Below are 19077 nucleotides of genomic sequence, written 5' to 3' on the forward strand. Positions count from 1 at the left end.
CAACGTGCTCTAGAAGGTGTAAGTCAACTACCCTGGCCAGCAAGATCTCCGGATCTGTCCCCCATTGAGCATGTTTGGGACTGGATGAAGCGTCGTCTCACGCAGTCTGCACGTACAGCACGAACGCTGGTCCAACTGAGGCGTAAGGTGGAAATGGCATGGCAAGCCGTTCCACAAGACTACATCCAGCATCTCTACGATCGTCTCCATGGGAGAATAGCAGCCTGCATTGCTGCGAAAGGTGGATATACACTGTACTAGTGCCGACATTGTGCATGCTCTGTTGCCTGTGTCTATGTGCCTGTGGTTCTGTCAGTGTGATCATGTGATGTATCTGACCCCAGGAATGTGTCAATAAAGTTTCCCCTTCCTGGGACAATGAATTCACGGTGTTCTTATTTCAATTTCCAGGAGTGTATGTGCCTCCGTATGAACCTAAATTTCTCGTATCATACCTTCGTGATCCTTACGTGCAATATATGTTGGCGGCAGTAGAGTCGTTGGGCCGTCAGCTTCAAATGACGGTTCTCGAAATTTTCTCAATTGTGTTTCTCGAAAAGAGCGTCGTCTTTCCTCCAGGGATTCCCATTTGAGTTGCCGAAGCATCTCCGTAACACTTAAGAATTGTTCGAGCCTACCGGTAACAAATCTATCAGCCCGTCTCTCAACGGCTTCGATGTCTTCCTTCAATCTGAACTGGTACGCATCCCAAACTTTCGAGCAATCCGCAAGAACAGATCGCACAAGCGTGCTATATGCGGTCGCCTTTACAGGTGAACCAGTCTTTCCTAAAATTCTCCGAATAAACCGAAATCGACCATTCGCCTTCCCTACCACGGTTCTCACATGCTCGTTCCACCTCATATCGCTTTGCAACGTTAAATGACTGTGTCAAGCAGGAAACTATTAATACCTATTCTCAATGTTACGAGTTTGTTCCTCCTGCTCATCCACATTAACTTATATTTTTGTATATTTAGAGCTAGCTGACATTCATCACACCAAGAGGAAATTTTCTCTAAATTGTCTTGTATCCGTCCCCTTGTATCTTCCTATAGTCACTCAACTTCGACACCTTACCGTACACTACGGCGTCATCAGCAAACAAGCGCAGATAGCTGCCCACCTTGTCCGGTAAATCATTAATTTTATTTATATAGAGAACAATAGCGGTCCTATCACACTTTTCTGGGGCACTCCTGACGAAACACACTCCTGACGAAACACATTCCTGACGAAACACTTGTCTCTGATGAAGTCTCGCCGTCGAGGACAACATACTGGGTTCTATTATTTAAGGAGTCTTCGAGCCATTCGCATATCTGTGTATTTCTTAACATACTCGTACCTTCATTAAGAGCCTTCAAGGGGTCACCGTATCAAACACTTTCTGAAAATCTAGAAATATCGAATCTGCCTGTTGTCCTTCATCCATCGTTCGCAGCGTATTGTGCGGGAAAAGGTCAAGCTGAGCTTCGCACGAGCAATGCTTTCTAAAAAGATGCTGATTCGTGAACTTAAGCTTCTCAGTACAAAAATAGTTTAATATATACCAAATGAGAATATGTTCTAGGATTCTACAGTAAAACGAAGTTGGGGATATTGGCCTGTAATGTTGCGGGTCCGTTCTTTTACCCTTCTTATAACGGAGTCACCTGCGCTAACGTGAAATTTAAAACTTCGCCTTTCGTTTTGCTGCCTTCAATTGCCACGCCAGTATGGTCAAGAAGAGACTGAATGGTAGCCTTAGATCCGCTTAGCGATTTTTCATAGGACCAGGATATCCTCGGGTTTCTGCCAGATCTCTTGCTAAGGTGTGCCGGTGGTAGTTGCATGTTTAGCGCATAGATCATGTCGTAGAAGCGCGAATCTTCACTAAAATTCGCTTGTCGTCATTTGTACTTTATCTTTTGAACCGAGAGTGCAACAGCCTCTGCTTCCTCAGCATCTTATTAAACCACGGTGAACCATTTCCTCAATCCTTGGTCCACTTGCTAGGCACGCAACTCTCCAGACCATAATTCGCCCATAATTCCTCTACATCCAATTAACTGCTACTAAGCGATGGCAGTTCACTGTCTAAGTAAGATGTTAATAACTGCTTATCTGCTTTATCTAGCAAAAACACTATCCCAACCTTTTTGGCTGATTTATTAACTTTCGTTATCATAGTAGCTGTAATGACATGATGAACGCTAATCCCAGTTTCTATAATCACATTGTCTTGCTGTAGACAAGCGCATCTCCTGAGACCTGGCTGTAAGATCCTGAACCGCTGAGCGAGAAAAATGTCCTCTCAGCTCTTCTGAACCCATCGATTCTACATTCGTAAGACAGTCGTGGGCTCTCGACCAACGCGAACAGGTCGATAGGCACTCTATATTGGTTACAATTCTTCCTCCGTTAAATTCCGACACTCGCTAGTAGGGTGAAATAGAAAGCCGCAGTGTATACACAGAATTTAGATTTTGCGTCACCCACTTTCTTTATGCAGCTGAGCTGATAAGCTGATAATTTCCACACCCAAGTGTGCAGTGTATTTCACGCTAATATTACCTTTATTGAATGTCCCCCTTGATGGTGATTCAGTCTTAATTGTCCTCACTGTATTTGCAATTACAGTATCTCTCATTATGCATCTATTATTCATTAGCACTTACCATTTGTCATTTTTTCATTTCAGTTGCTCAACGTTCTTTAAGTGTAGAATTGTAACATATTTTCCAGCTTACTGGCGGTATTGACACCTACAACATTCGTCCTCCTTTCCACGTATCTTAGAATTATTTATTCTACATTAGAGCCATTTAAAGAGCCAAATAGTAATCTGAGGTCACTGGTATCACATATGTATATTTTTTTCTCAGAAGGAAAAGTATTCCGTAACCCAAGGTTCGATTATCTTCTGCATATTTAATGTGTTTATTTCATCATTTTTCGTTGCGTCGATCTCTGTAGTTCATTCAGCCTCCGGGACAAGGGGTGCGCCGAAACCTTATCTACACCCTCGAAGTCCTTTTCAACAGGTTATTTGAGGCAACGAGAATAGTTCGTCATGTGAAAATCTTCAGGTGTCAGTTATTAGGACGAGAAAGACAGAGGGAAACTGAAGTCTTAGCGGCGGCTGGTGTCAACAGATCTAAATGCTAGACATCTATGACATTTCTGTTTGCAGACTACAGCGAAGATTCAGTGTTCTTCCGACATTTCTTACATGATTCAACAGTCATTTCGAATATATATAATTATATAGGATAATGGGTACGTTACAATTTTGCAGTAGCAATAAGTACGGCCAAATTCGATAGTCAATTTAAAGACTATTGGTCAAAGCCAGTATATTCTATCATATTGTAAACGTATAAAAAAGTGTTACTCGCATAGTAACTGTTCACGACTTCCTCGTCTGACTGTAATGGAAATGACATGTCAAGGCAATTTCGGCGACCTCGTCGCTCTCGTTAGGAAATCTTCTCGAAGCCCAGCTCAAACGATCCCTCTGACTTCCTTATCAGCTTCCGACGGTTTGCAGCCTGAGGTACCGGAGTCTTCTCAGTGACGCTCACTCGGAAGTTTATCAGGACGTTCGCCAGGGAGATCTTCATTTGCGTGTGTGCCATTCTCAACCCTGCAATAGAAAGATTTTGTGTCATTATAGCGTTGCCTGTATTGATGTGGATCCGTTTGATACCCATTAACCAGTTTTCTTTACAAAAGAACCAATCGAAGCGGTCCAGTCTCAGTCTCATGATTTCGTGAGTTTCACTTCCACAACAAATAATTAGAAAACGGATAATGTTATAAAACCATATTTACTCGGAAAATATTAACAATAACTTTCTGTTTAGTTCTCCTTAACCAGGTGACCGCTTCTTCTCCCTCATTCTGGAGGAACGGAATTCTAACACCAGTATGATGCATTTTATGTAGTTTTACGTTTGTTTCTCTTTCTGGTACACGGAATAGTGAGACACCCATTCATAAAGATCTTTGATCAGTTAGCTAATGGTGTTATGAATGAGATGTTGTAGTGGTCTTCAATCCGAAGACTGGTTTGATGCATCTCTAGTCTATTCCGCGCTAGGCTCTTCATCTTCGAATAACTACTGCAATCTACATTCCGTTGAACCTGATTACTGCCTTTGAGCCTTTGACTCCTATAATTTTTACTCCGCACACTTCTCCCCCCCCCCCCCTCTCTCTCTTACCAAATTTACGATTTCTCCATGCCTCAAGATGTGTGATATCAATCTATTCCTTCTTTTAGTCAAGTTGTGCCATAAATGTCCTTCTTTCCCCAATTCGACCTAGTAAGTTGTCATTAGTTACCCGAACTACCCACCTAGTTTTCAGCATCCATCTGCAGCGTCACATTTCTAAAGTTTCTACTCTCACAATTCGCAACATGATCGTCGCGAGAGGGTCAGCAACCGTGTGATACTTAAAATGTCTCGTTTATTTTGTGGTCTCTGTTGTATATTTATTTTGTGGTATAACTAATTTTGATAAAAGTTGATCCTCGGGTCTATGTAGTTGCATAAGCAACCGGTAGCACCCATACAGAACTACACACCGGAATACTATAACGAAATGTAATTGAACTAAATTAGGCGTTGGTGAGAGATTTCAATTAGGAAACTGGATAACAAAAGAAGTAGATGAGTTTTGCTATCTGGGCAGCAAAATAACTGATGATACCAGAAGTAGAGAGGATATAATACACTTGCTGCAATTTACAAGAAAAGCATTTCTTGAAATAACTGTCTAAACTCAACATTTTATTTCCATACAAGGCTACACCCCAAGCAAATATCTTCAGAAAAAGACTTCATAACACTTAAATTAATATTCAACTAGTGACTTGCCGCAGCTTTGCACTTATAGCGCCAATCATCTACCGCCGTAAGACTTTTTTTATAATATGTGATGATAAACACAAACTTTTCTGCTGAATCAGTCTTATTTATTAGCGAAAACCCTACAGTAGTTCCTGAGATTAGCCATTACACACAAGACAGAAAAACGCAGCGGGGTACTTTAATTTATGGTACGTATAAATATTAACAACTTTCATCAGCAATGCTTTTCTTCCTGTTGTCTCTTTTTATATCCTCTCTACTGACATTTTCAGTTATTTTTCTGCATTAACAGCAAAACTCATATATAGCAAAATTGCGTTTAGTACCCAATTTCCTAATCTAACTGCATCGACAACGGATGATTTAATTCGACTACATACTGTTACCCTTGGTTTACTTTTGTTGATATTCGTCTTAGAGGATCTTTGCAAGACACTGTCCATCCCTTTCAAAAATATTTAGTCATGAAAAATTATTCATTTACATAGGTGGAACTATCAAGAAGACAAAATATCAGATTATGTCTGAAGCCAGTTCAATTATTACTAGATACATGACAACATTAACGAAGCGGTCAGAGACTTTTGTGGCTGAATGTCTTACAGAGATATGATTTGCGAGTTGGGGTGACAGTCATTCACACGAAGGTTTTTTTTGTTGCTACTGGATCTTCTCATCAAACTTTAATGACCAGATTGAAGATATTTTGTTGACGTCCAGCTACATATGCAGAAATGGTCATCATCATCACCTCTCTCTCTCTCTCTCTCTCTCTCTCTCTCTTCCCCCCCCCCCCTCCATCCACCCTCTTGCCCCCCTCCCCCCTACATACACGGGGGAATGCGCCTCAACTGGCCACTCTAAGGGAAACTGAACTTTCACGAAACCATTGTTTCTGATAGAAGATTGCCTCCTACGCATTTTGAACCTATATATTATAAGGCGTCAAACGAAATATTTTGAGTGAAAGAGGAAATAATGTATACGAATTATATGCATTTTTTGAAACTTTAGATAGTGAGCACTTTTCACAACCTAGAGGTTAATATGGCCAGCGCTATCGCCAGAACATCCCATGTTTTTGTTTTGATTTACACCTTGGTACTCCATATCTGAAGTCATGCCACGTGACTGGAGCAGACCGTTTTCAGTTCCATTTTTCTTGGCCAAATATAAACGAAGAGAAACGGTTTTTACGACATACATTTATTAATTCGTAATCGGCAGAAAGGAATAGGTTGACGGATATATAAAAGGGCTTAGAACTCAAGCTGATCTGTAGTATTTTGTATGTTACCTGGAACTAGCTAAATCTTATTGGGGTAAACACTGTAACCACTTTTTCCAATGGCATTAGTGATTCACGATATACTATCAAACTGAAAGAAACAAGGAACTACACAGTACGTCGTGGGACAAAAGATGATGCTAAAAAAATGACATGATGAAAAATTATTGTTAACCGTATGGGTGAGGTACAAATATAATATGACTAGAATGAGATTTTCACTCTGCAGCGGAGTGTGCGCTGATATGAAACTTCCTGGCAGATTAAAACTGTGTGCCCGACCGAGACTCGAACTCGGGACCTTTGCCTTTCGCGGGCAAGTGCTCTACCAACTGAGCTACCTAAGCACGACTCACGCCCGGTACTCACAGCTTTACTTCTGCCAGTATCCGTCTCCTACCTTCCAAACTTTACAGAAGCTCTTCTGCGAACCAAGCAGAACTAGCACTCCTGAAAGAAAGGATACTGCGGAGACATGGCTTAGCCACAGCCTGGGTGGTTCGCAGAAGAGCTTCTGTAAAATTTGGAAGGTAGGAGACGGATACTGGCAGAAGTAAAGCTGTGAGTACGGGGCGTGAGTCATGCTCAGGTAGCTCAGTTGGTAGAGCACTTGCCCGCGAAAGGCAAAGGTCCCGAGTTCGAGTCTCGGTCGGGCACACAGTTTTAATCTGCCAGGAAGTTTCATAATATGAATAATTTACTTTACACAAGGCGACTTAAAATCAGTAAAGTTTGTACTGAAAAGTAACAGGACTAGCTTCCTCTCTAAACTGACAACAGTGATAGTGTGGCTTAGAACCAGTTTGACAATATCTCGGCAGGGAGCAACACTATTCAAGGTAAAATAAGCACTGCCTGCTTTTCACGCCCTGATTACTATACCCCACCTTCACACACACACACACACACATGTATATATATATATATATATATATATATATATATATATATATATATATATATATATATATATATGTGTGTGTGTGTGTGTGTGTGTGTGAAGGTGGGGTGTGTGTGAACATAGTTAAGCACAAATAAGTGCATTCAAACCTAAAGATAGCTTAAGATTAATGTAAAAGACAGTGCTCATCATCTTCCCTTTCCACAGAGAAAGTGTGTTATTGTAGTAAAATGATTCGTATCACACCATAGCGCGCACTCACCAGGGCACTGCCTTGGGCCGTCCCCGAAGGGCAGGAAGGTGTGGCTGGGTCTCGCCTTGCCGCCCTCGACGCTGAACCTCCCCGGCCAGAAGCGCTCTGGGTGCTGCCAGTACCGGGGGTCGTGGTGCACGCCCAGCACGGAGACGACGATGCCCGTGTCCTTGGGCAGCACTATGTCCGTGCCCGGGATCCGGAAGGACTTCGTCGTTTTGCGGTCCAGGAAGTTCATCGGAGGGTAAAGCCGCATGGTCTCTGCAGAAAGCGGTGAAGTTATTCACTCATCATTGCGGTCCAGGAAGTTCATCGGAGGGTAAAGCCGCATGGTCTCTGCAGAAAGCGGTGAAGTTATTCACTCATCATTCTCACACACCGAAAACAAATCCAGTGAGCAAAACTTAGTCGCCCCTTAAAAGAGCACACTGGTTGTGTTGGAGCACTAAAGATGGTGTGACCCTCCATAAATGACAATGAAGTGTCTACGCGCCAGTAGATTACATGCACACAGCGCACCGAGGCGCAACAGTGTGCGAGCGTGACAGGTTGCCAGAAAGGAGCTATCGTGTTTGTGTTGCTCCGTGGCCCGCCGTGGAAAAAAGGCCGAATTATCTGCTTACAGTGTCTACAAGGACTGGTATGCCACTCGCAGGCATGTAACACGGCCTAGGAACAATGGTCGTAAAAATATTTCAAGCGTAACAGACCTGAGACGAGTGTCACACCTCGCGAATGGTAATAATTTCAAACACGATGGGAACTGTTGCTGAGAAATACGGCTAAGTCCATCTCAACCAGTTTCGGGGCGAACAGTGAACGTTTGGAGTTGGTTACGTCCTAAAAGAGCAGGCCTGTGTGGCCGTGCGGTTCTAGGCGCTTCAGTCTGCAACCGCGCGACCGCTACGGTCGCAGGTTCACACCCTGTCTCGGGCATGAATGTCTGTGATGTCCTTAGGTTAGTTAGGTTTAAGTACTAAGTTCCAGGGGACTGATGACCTCAGAAGTTGAGTCCCATAGTGCTCAGAACCATTTGAACCCAACACCCGCAGCAGTGGGATCACGCGTTAAGACAGTTGTCCCACTGGGACAGGAGACGATCAGTTCCTGTTTCATACAACGCTGTCTGCCTTTAACTGATCCACAAAAAATGGCTCAAATGGCTCTGAGCACTATGGGACTCAACTGCTGTGGTCATCAGTCCCCTAGAACTTAGAACTACTTAATCCTAACTAACCTAAGGACATCACACACATCCATGCCCGAGGCAGGATTCGAACCTGCGACCGAAGCGGTCACGCGGTTCCAGACTGTAGCGCCTAGAACCGCATGGCGACGTCATCCGGCTAATCGTACCATGACTCAGACTCACTCATCACGTAGTTTGAACACGAACCACAATGTTTATTTCAACATTCTCGGTGACTAAGTGTTGCCCCTCGTAACGGGACATCAAGCTCTAGCATTACTTTTCTCAACAGTACTTGTCGATACCAGTATTATTTTTCGATTTTTGGACAGATTAATATATCTCAGTTGCTTTTCTGAAAACTTTCACATAGTTTTATACCCAGTATGTTATATTTAAAGCAAAAAAATTTGGAAAAGGAATTACTTTATAAAATATTTTAGTTTCTATGTTACAATCGGTAAGTACTAGTTGTGAATGTACAGTTGAAATTACCTTTTTTTTTAGAAACATTTGAAATTATGAATGATTTGAACACTTAAAATTTCTATTATTATTCACTCAATCCTGTACTGTTTACTATGTTTACTTGTGGAATCATTTATGAAATAATAATTGAAATTAATAACGTAACGAAAACTAGTAGGAATTTATTTGGTAAGGAAAATTGTAAACCCTTTCGAATATTGTTATTTCTATAGAATGTGAGAGTGGTAAGCTTGCTTCTGATGTGATCGGACGTATTTTTGTATAATGGGTGCGAACAATGTATTTTAGGCTTTGTTAATGTGAAAAATCAAAATACCGTATGACTTACTAAATTGTAAGAAAATCAGTGGAAAACATATGTAAGCAAAAAATTCTGCAACAACAATCTTCCAATCTATTTAGTTCAAACCAACCGTGAGGACCTTCAAGAATCAGACCCTGAAAGATGTCTACTGGGGCCCACTTGTATGTGACACCGGAATATGATAATAATACTAATTAAACTAAACTGAAACTATGATATTATAAACGATGTATGTCTCTGATAGGCTTTATAAAGCGGATCGCTGACTGTGCACGACCGCACAGCCTAAGTTACTGTTTATGGTCTGAGATTTTAGTGTTGGAGTAGGAGAGCGCTTGGCGCACAGTCGTAGATGTAGGATGGTGTAGGCAGTTTTTGTGGTGTGCTCTGTGAAGCCATCAAGTGTTGGATTAATGTAAGTATTACGAGAACATGGAAGCAGAAGGTTTGATGCGAGCAAGGTAAAGATGTTAAATAATTATTATTTACGTTTTGCCAGCGCGTTAGTGTAGATGAGTTGGCTGATAATTTGTAAGTGTTGAGTAACCCCAGAATTTACGTAAACTGATTGATAAAAAGGCTAGTTAGATATTTCACTTTTGTAATGCTTCAAAGATTTGTGAACAGAGCTATATGCAATTTGATGATTTGCATTTATGCTGTTTAATGAGGTTAGATAATACAGTACTTGCTGTAAAAATGTCATTGTTTGTGGATCAGTTAATAACTATGATTTTTTTGACCGATGTAACTTCAGTTGCCAAATATTTTTGGAAAGCCAAACTTAACTTGCAATATAATTTCACCAAAAACATCAGTGTTAGTAAGTCACCACAATTATTACCGTCTCCCTGTCCAGGTCATATATTTTTCAAAGAAGGATTTTCTTAAATGTTCTTGTTTATCAGCCGAAAGAATTTCGTATGCATTGCATGTATAATGGCCAGCATTGCACACTGCTGAGCCTGTAGCTAGCATCCATTTTTTTTTTTTTTTGAGAGAGAGAGAGAGAGAGAGAGAGAGAGAGAGAGAGACCAGAATATATTGCGTTCCACAGTTGCTGCTTTAGAGGTAAGACAATTTAATTTACTGTGTGCACAGGGTCCAACGTTATCAGTTTTGAACAGGGCCAGAGGGTTCAGTGCCTACGGGGCTGAATTTATTTTGCAGTGACTGTATTTCTTTATTGGTAATGGGAGTTGCATTGCCCAATCACTTTGTATTAAGCTCTGCTAACGATAACACAGAGTAACCACACCACTTGCAGTTACAACATGCTACACGATAATTCGAGTTTAGTACCCATTCCACAGTTCAGAAATTCATTCAACGTAATCTAGCATTGATAACATTTTCTTAAAAGAACGTTACAACCCCTAGACAAGGAGAACTAGAGCCATCTCAATATGACACGCTAAAGAAACTTGAAAGTTTATTGTAATCTTCGCTCCTCTCGAACCTTCATAAAAGACTTTGCTTATTAGTTACTTGGACTGGGCATTGCTTAATGTGAACAGTAGATGGAAGAAGGAAGGACGGAGGCAGATTACACCCCTCTTCCACTTCTTCATCACGAATAAGCTGTGAACACTACCGTCTTCCATTAGGACAACAAAATGTCCACAGGGCTGCAAGCATACGTTACTGGTTTGACGAAAATTCAGGCATCCTATAGCTCCTGGGATGGCACCATAAATCACCCGATCTTAATCCTATAGAAAAAGCCTGGGACTATAATCCACAGCGGGTGTAACGCAATAGTCAACATCTCCGCAATTTAGTGTCTCTAGGGGGCCTAATCACATTCACTTCATCTGTATACGGCGTTCGTAAAGCATCTTCTGGACTCATCTTTTCTCGCCGAATTGAGGCCATTTTCAAAGATAGAAACGGTGTTACAGGATAGCGGACTGATGCCTCCTAGTGGTTGCCATGTCTTGTCTGTTGTGAATGTTGTCGCTACATTACACGGATGTCGAGTTCCCTATACATCCCAAAATATTAATGGACTCTTAAGCTCCACCACTACGTGACACTACAGCTCAGTGAGATGTATTCTAGAAGTAAGAGCCGTTCCGACATTAAAAATAATCGTTAGAAACAGTTTTAATTGGCTGTTTCAGTTTTCTATCAATCTTCTTCGCATATCTGGTTGGTTCAAATGGCTCTGAGCACTATGGGACTTAACGTCTGAGGTCATCAGTCCCCTAGAGCTTAGAACTACTTAAATCTAACTAGCCTAAGGACATCACACACATACATGCCCTAGGCAGGATTCGAACCTGCGACCGTAGCGGTCGCGCGGTTCCAGACTGCAGCGCCTAGAACCGCTCGGCCACTTTGGCCGGCCGCATACCTCGCTCACCGCTGTTATAAGCACTTTTCATAACGTGCAGCTAGCTTCTTTAGTCCATCAGCATAGAGGAAAACCCACTACAAATGGACACAACTGATAACGGCCGTCTTGATTTTCTCGTCATTATGACGGAAGAAGTTGTACCCACTGGGTGCGAAGTCGGGACTGGAACGTCAATGGTCGAAAAATTCTCAACAGAAATGCTGCTTCTTATTCTTGGTACAGGCAGCTCTGGGTGGACGCGTGCTGCCCTGGAAGAGAACTACTCCGTAACAACAGTGTAAACGAAGTGCGTCTGACACGACGAAGTTCACTAGTGTGAGCGTCAACTGTTAACTGTCGATCAGATCGCAGTTTCTGGTTCACTTGTACGATTTCATACCCTTGGACATACTGAGCGGCACTCCATGCTTCATTAGGCACATTTATACGACCGCTTTCAAAGTTCCTACATCATTGTATTACATTTTATCACTCACTGTAACCTTTAAAACGAAGTACAACGCATGGCGAATTTAAGCAACTGTTGAAACATTTTCACACAGACCGAATTACAAAAGCACATCACAACTGCAGGGAGCAAAGATTTTCGATGCCGTTGTCATTTGCTTTCTTACACAGTCCAAGTAAATGGGTCTTAATTTTCAAATATCCTTCGTACATTAAACATGTACAATAATTTTATAATTAGGTTCGTAACTGATTATGTAACAATATGTATATGTATGATCTCTGTTATATTTAGTATAGGAATTTTGATGAAAATATGTTGAAAATATTTTAAGTAATATGTTGGAAAGTCGATTACGGGAACCACGTGTAGGGTTTATCAGCAGCTAAAAAAAAGCATATGTAAAGCAGAGTAGATGGAAGTGGGACAAACATAGACCATAGCAAAGCCACCCTCACTGTCCCTGTTAGTGCCAGAAAACAAAGACACGGAGAGAAATAAAATTAACCCAGAAAATACGATTACAGATTTATGAAGCCGACAAGATGACGAGTTGATTCGGCATGCAGCTGCCAATTGAGTACTTAAAGAGCTAACTAATTAAATCAATCAATTTGAGTACAGCATTAATTTTCTATATCCAACTAACATTACCAATGTCTTCCATGTATGGCAGACTATCGGTTGAAGGGGGCTAATCACTGTCTCTGACAATAAAACGCGGCAAGTTATTTATATTGTGTACTTATTCTCTAGTATCGTAGATAATCTGTGCATTTACAAACTATACTCTTAGCCCAAAAAACGATAGTACTAGCGATTTGCTGCGTCAGTTCGCGAATTTCTCACAGACCGTTTTCCAAGCATGTATGAATTGTAACTCTGCCATCACAGATTCCCCACAGAGTTTGTGGATAACACTGTGGACTCATTCATAAGGTACTGCTGTATTCACTCTGTAAAAACGAAACGGAAAAAACTTGCACTTGGTTAATACTCTGTAATTATTGTACAGGACAGGCAGGAGCCAATCTGAAAGTTTCATTTTTATCAGGTTTCTACATCTACTTCTACATCTACACAGCGTAGGCCACTTTACGATGTGCGAGGAGTGTTGGAGGATACGCGTTGTACCACTATATTCCTCCACCAACACATGTTTTCTTGTCCATTCACGAATGACGTCGAGAAGAATGATTGCCGGTAAAACTCAGTATGAGTCAATTTCTCTGAGTTTCAACTCGTGGTAATTTCTCGAGACATACGTAAGAGCAACCATGTTTCCCGAATCGTCTTGGAACGTCTGCATTCAAAAATTCAACGGTAAACATCTCCAGGATGCATAATGCCCTCTTGTAGCGACTATATTTCTTGAGCACCTACGTAATGCTCATCCACCGACTAAACCGGCCCGTGATGAAACACACCATTGGATCTCCTCTATCTGCGAGTAATGCTAGCGTCCCAAACTAATGACGGTATTCAAGAGCGGATGGAAGGAGTGTTTCATAAGCCATTTCTTTCGTGAATGAATTCCATTTCCTTAAGATTCTCGCAGTGAATCTGAGCCTGGAATTTGCTTTTCATACTATTTGTCTTATGCGGTCATTCCACTTCTGGTCGCTCTGGATAGTTGCAGGCGCAAGAATATTATTGACACGTGGCAGCGGTCTTGTCATCTTTCAATTGCGAAACCCAAACAGCTGCACGCGCAACAATAGACCTGCGACAATACCGAAGCATTGCCGTAGAAGCATATACAAAGTCTGTTTATGTGACTGACTGAGGAAGGCGCGTGAAGCATCAGTGCCACACCTGCTGCAGCTGTCAGGGATCTTCTTTCACTGACTCTACTACAGTTTGATTGTGGTAAGTAATGTTTATGGTGTTTAGTCGCCAATAGTGTAATCGAACGGAACTGAAAAATGTTAATGATAAATCCAAGATTTTCATATTTCCTTTTATTCTGCACGGAAGTTCCTTGAAGTAGTTTGTGCCTTTCCTGTAAATTAGTTATACACCGAAGCGCAAAAGAAACTGGCAGGGGCATTCGTATTGAAATACAGAGATATGTAAACAGGCAGAATACGGCGCTGCGGTCGGCAACGCCTATATAACAAAACAAATGCCTGGAACAGTTGTTGGATCGGTTACTGCTACTACAGTGGCAGGTTATCAAGATTTAAGTGAGTTTGAATGTGATAAGTCGACGCACGAGCGATGGGACACAGCATCTCCGAGGTAGTGATGAAGTGGAGATTTTCCCGTACGACTATTTCATCAGTGTGAAATGCCTTCACAAAAGAAAACGAAGTAAATATTCCAGAATTCGAATCGAGAACAGCTGCCAACATGAGTAACGTAGAAGTAAATATTCACGGAGTAGTGAAGCAACTTAAATCACTTAATAAAAGCAAGTCTTCTGGTCCAGACTGTGTATCAATTAGATTTCCTTCGGAGTATGCTGATGCATTAGATCCGTACAATCATATACAACCGTGCGCTCGACGAAAGATCCGTATCCAAAGACTGGTAAGTAGCACAGGTCACACCAATATTCAAGAAAGGTAATAGGAGTAATCCATTAAATTACAGGCCCGTATCATTAACGTCGATATGCAGCAGGATTTTGGAACATATATTGTGTTCGAACATTATGAATTATCTCGAAGAAAACGGTCTATCGACACACGTTCAACACGGATTTAGAAAACATCGTTCCTGTGAAACACAACTAGCTCTTTCTTCACATGAAGTGTTGAGTGCTATTGACAAGGGATTTAAGATCGATTTCGTGTTTCTGGATTTTTGGATCTCTGACATCACTGCGGCCGGAAAATGGTCCTGCAACAACGGGGCCGACCGGCCGGTGTGGCCGAGTGGTTCTAGGCGCTTCAGTCTGGAACCGCGTGACCGCTACGGTCGCAGGTTCGAATCCTGCCTCAGGCATGGATGTGTAGGATGTTCTTAGGTTAGTTAGGTTTAAGTAGTTCTAAGTTCTGGGGGACTGATGACCACAGATGTTAAGTCCCATACTGCTCAGAGCCATTTGACCCATGTTTTTGAACAACGGGACCAACGACGACTGAAGAGAATCGTTCAGCGTGACAGAAGTGCAACCCTTCCTCAAATTGCTGCAGATTTCAATGCTGGGCTATCAACACGTGTCAACGTGCGGACCATTCAGCGAAACATCATCGATATAGCCTTCCGGCGCCGAAGGCCCACTCGTACACCCTTGATGACTGCACGACACAAAGCTGTACGCCTCGCCTGGGATCGTCAACATCGACATTGCATTGTTGATAACTAGAAACATGTTTCCTGATTGGACGAGTCTCGTTTCAAATTGTGTCGAGTGGATGGACATGTACGGGTATGGAGACGACCTCATGAATCCATGGACCCTGCATGTCAACAGGGGACTGTTGAAGCTGGCGAAGGCTCCGTAATAGTGTGGGGCATATGCAGTTGGAGTGACAGTCTGACAGGTAACACGTACGGAAGCATCCTGTCGGATCACCTGCATCCATTCATGTCTATTGCGCATTCCGACGGACTTGGGCCATTCGAACAGGACAGTGTGACACAGCGCACGTCCAGAATTGCCACAGTGTCTACAGGAACACTCTTCTGGGTTTAAAGACTTCTTCTGGCCACCAAGCTCCCCAGACATGAACATTATTGAACGTGTCTGGGATGTCTTGCAACGTTCTGTTCAGAAGAGACCTCTTAATGGTTTATGGACAGCCCTGCAGGATTGATGGTGTCAGTTTCCTCCAGCACTACTTCAGACATTAGTCGAGTCCATGTCACGTCTTGTTGAGTTGCTTCTGTGTGCTCGCTGGAGCCCTAAACGATATTAGGCACGGTATCAGTTTCTTTGGTTCTTCAGTGCAGTACCTGTTAATATAAATCTAATCGTGTATATTTTCGTTTTTATAGTTTCCCTTAACTTTCCAAATGTTTTATTATCAGCTGTCTGTGAGCTAAGTAATGACTCAGTATCATGGACCAACATGGCACCTCAGAATCTGGTGAATTAAAAAGAAAAAGATAAAGTGACTCACCGTCGATAACGTAGTCGAGCTGGTTCATGGCTCCCAGTGCCTGATATGTAAACTCGCCGCCGTGGCGAAAGATGGCCTCACGGATGTCCAGGCGGACCCTGTCTTGTATTTGCTGGTGGACGGCAAGCTGGTAGAGAGCGTACGTCATGGTCGAAACAGACGTGTCAAGCCCACCAATCAGGAAAGCGATGATGTTGCCAACTATTGTCTCGTCATCCATTTCTGAAAATGTGAAGTGCTGTCATAGGAGACGTAAACCAAAGAACAAGGGAATTATTGGTACTGTATATTGCATAATTTCTTTAAAAGCAACTTTCCAAATTGAAAACGACAACGGAATTGAGGGTCGGACTGAAAGCTATGTGTAATAACACCTATACACGATGAGTCTGAGAGACTGTTCCGTGATTACTAGCTGCCGCCAGGATGTAGCTGTTCTGGTGTCTGGAGACATTCGTCCGTCATGCGGTTGCTACCTAAATGGTAGTGAGACTGAAGAAGTAGTCATTGCCTCATTAAAGTGGGTGGAACGCAGAAGCGACCCGTGGTGAAGGGTGCAGTGTTTTGCATCGGTTGCTGATTGTGTCTGAACACGTGCGCTCCAGCTACAAAATTTAGGATGAGGTCATTTTCAGTGAAAAATTCAATAATTCTGTGAAAGACATCACCAACAGTTCCTTTTGTTGCTTTCTGTCTAAAGTGCTTTATTATAACACCAGTATCCCCCGAAAAAAGTACTAATTCTGCTTCATGAGTCGGAAATGGAAGGTCATTCACATATGTAAGGAAAGGGCTAGTCCAAAAATTGAAACTTGGGGGGACTCCTATAATTTCTCCAGTTACTAAAATATCCTCTCCTTCAAACGCTGTTTAACTGAGCAGCACACCTTTTTGTATTGTGTTTTCAGTAACTAGTTATGTGTAAAGTCATCAGTTACGAAAAATTTAAGATTTTCTAAGAGAGTATCATCATACATGCTGCAACCAAACACTTTCGAAAGTTAAAAAAATACGAACTTGCGATATTTTATTATTTAATGTGTGAATGTACATAAATAGCATTCTCAGTAGAGCAGCCCTTCTAGCACCCAAACTGTGCTGTGTTAAGTAAATTGTTTCTGCTTATATGAAAGACAGCTCTTGAATTCATCACCTTTTCCAATATTTTGGAAAAGACGTCAGTAATGAAAGTGGACGATAATTATTTAAGCCTTTCTTGTCTCCTTCCTTATGAAAACGTTTAACAAATGCGTATTTTAATCTGCATAGTAAAGTTCCTTGTGCTGGTAACGCATTACATATACCAGTAAGGACACTACATTATTAAGTTAGAACAACTTTACAGAATTCTGTCTGAAATTCCATTAACATCATATGAGCATTTGTTTTTTAGAATTTTCAATATTCTATTACTGTTAGTAAGCAGTAGGACTCTTTTCATTCTATTTTACTTTTGTACCGGCTTAGCCCTAACTGTTCCTATGAGGCTGCTCCATTCTACTTGGCTTAAGAGCTGGTTGAGAATCTTCTTCTATTTCAAGTAAGGACTCATGGTTAACCATAATTTGCATGTGTTTTCTCAGGTTTTCTCCTTTCGTTTATGAATAATGTCCGTTCTTTCGGACATGTCCAAAACAATAGACACCACTCTTGATCCCCCAGCCATACATATACGTGATGAAATGAAATAAGCTCTTACATCGGCCGCAATTTGGCACTGAAATGAATTCAGTGGCAACAAGTGAAAATTTGTGTCGGATTGGGGCACAAATCCGGATTTCCCATTTTACTCGTCTTAGCCACTCTTTTTTTTCTCGAAAGGAACTTTCCTGGCGCCTAAGGGAGGGGTGGGGGACAAACTGGGCAGGGGTTGCAACTCGAGACCACACCTCCATGTGCATAGCGCTCGATTTGTGAACGTTAAGCCAGCTACCAGAAGCTTTGCTTTAGGTGGTGACCCATGGCATTGACTCGCTGACCTCAGCACCGCTACGAAGAACGAGAACGAGATCGTCAGAAAAAGCAGTGCAGCTGGCCACTGAGAGACATCCAAGAAGACCGTCGTTGACAGACGCTGCAGAGCAACCGTTTCATGGCAAAAGTATACAATAGTAACGAGAGCGGGTAGCTTCGACAAACTGACGACGGATCAAGATGAGAGGAGTGAGACTGCTATTGTACAGTACATGGGAAGTTGCTCCGCAAAGGAAGCGCATTACGGCGTCGACAGTGGTACCAATGTATCCCGTATTGGAGAGCATTCCTTCCAGATAGCTGTGATAGATCAGAACACCTGGCTGAAGTCAAGAACGGACAAACGTCCAGGCACAGAATGAGTATGAGCAAGAGTGATTATGTCTCGATAGCGACAAAGGGTAGTGTAGATATTATTGGCACCTTCTAGGGAGGTTTGATCAGCAGAAAGCATGTACCAGGCCATTCGTTTAAGCTGTGCAGCCAACAGCCAAGTAAAGATCTTTGTGTCACTGTTGAGTAACGTCAAGGGGCGGTAATGGCATACACGTGATGTTCCTTGAGGCTTGTGGATGGGAATGTCGAGGAAACCATCTGGGAATCTGCACTATAGGCGACGTAAGGTCCCTACAAATTTCCGTTCACATCGGAGTCAGTGGGGCACGAGACGTCCAATAAAACTCTAGGCGGTGACCATCAGGGCCACGTTAATAATTCGTTAACCCGCCTGCATAGCATCGTTGACTTCACCCTTCATGATGTCGGTAAGCAGAACCATTGTTGCATACAAACGAACCGAGCCAAAGGAGTGTTGGGGGACCACAGTAATGTTGGCAGGGTGGTGAAGTTGTGCAGAGTACAGATTAACGTAATGTGCGTGGGGGGCAGACCCTATATTATGTTGAGTAGCCAATCATCAGTCGTAAGAACATTAATCGAAGTC

General features: G+C 42.3%; 1 protein-coding gene across 1 annotated transcript in view; it reads right to left on the reverse strand.

Annotated features, from left to right (window-relative positions):
* Positions 1–2765: 2765 nt before the first annotated feature.
* The window catches only part of LOC126284044 (cytochrome P450 6k1-like), a 77630-nt gene continuing 61318 nt past the window's right edge, over positions 2766–19077 (reverse strand). Inside the window, exons 6-8 of the mRNA XM_049982621.1 lie at positions 16161–16382; positions 7311–7562; positions 2766–3628 (exon numbers count right to left, since the gene is read on the reverse strand). Coding sequence (XP_049838578.1) covers positions 3462–3628; positions 7311–7562; positions 16161–16382 — 641 coding nt within the window. The 3' untranslated portion in view covers positions 2766–3461. The remainder of the gene's footprint in view (positions 3629–7310; positions 7563–16160; positions 16383–19077) is intronic.

Source organism: Schistocerca gregaria, chromosome 8 (assembly GCF_023897955.1).
Source record: "Schistocerca gregaria isolate iqSchGreg1 chromosome 8, iqSchGreg1.2, whole genome shotgun sequence".
Classification (NCBI taxonomy): Eukaryota; Metazoa; Arthropoda; class Insecta; order Orthoptera; family Acrididae; genus Schistocerca; species Schistocerca gregaria.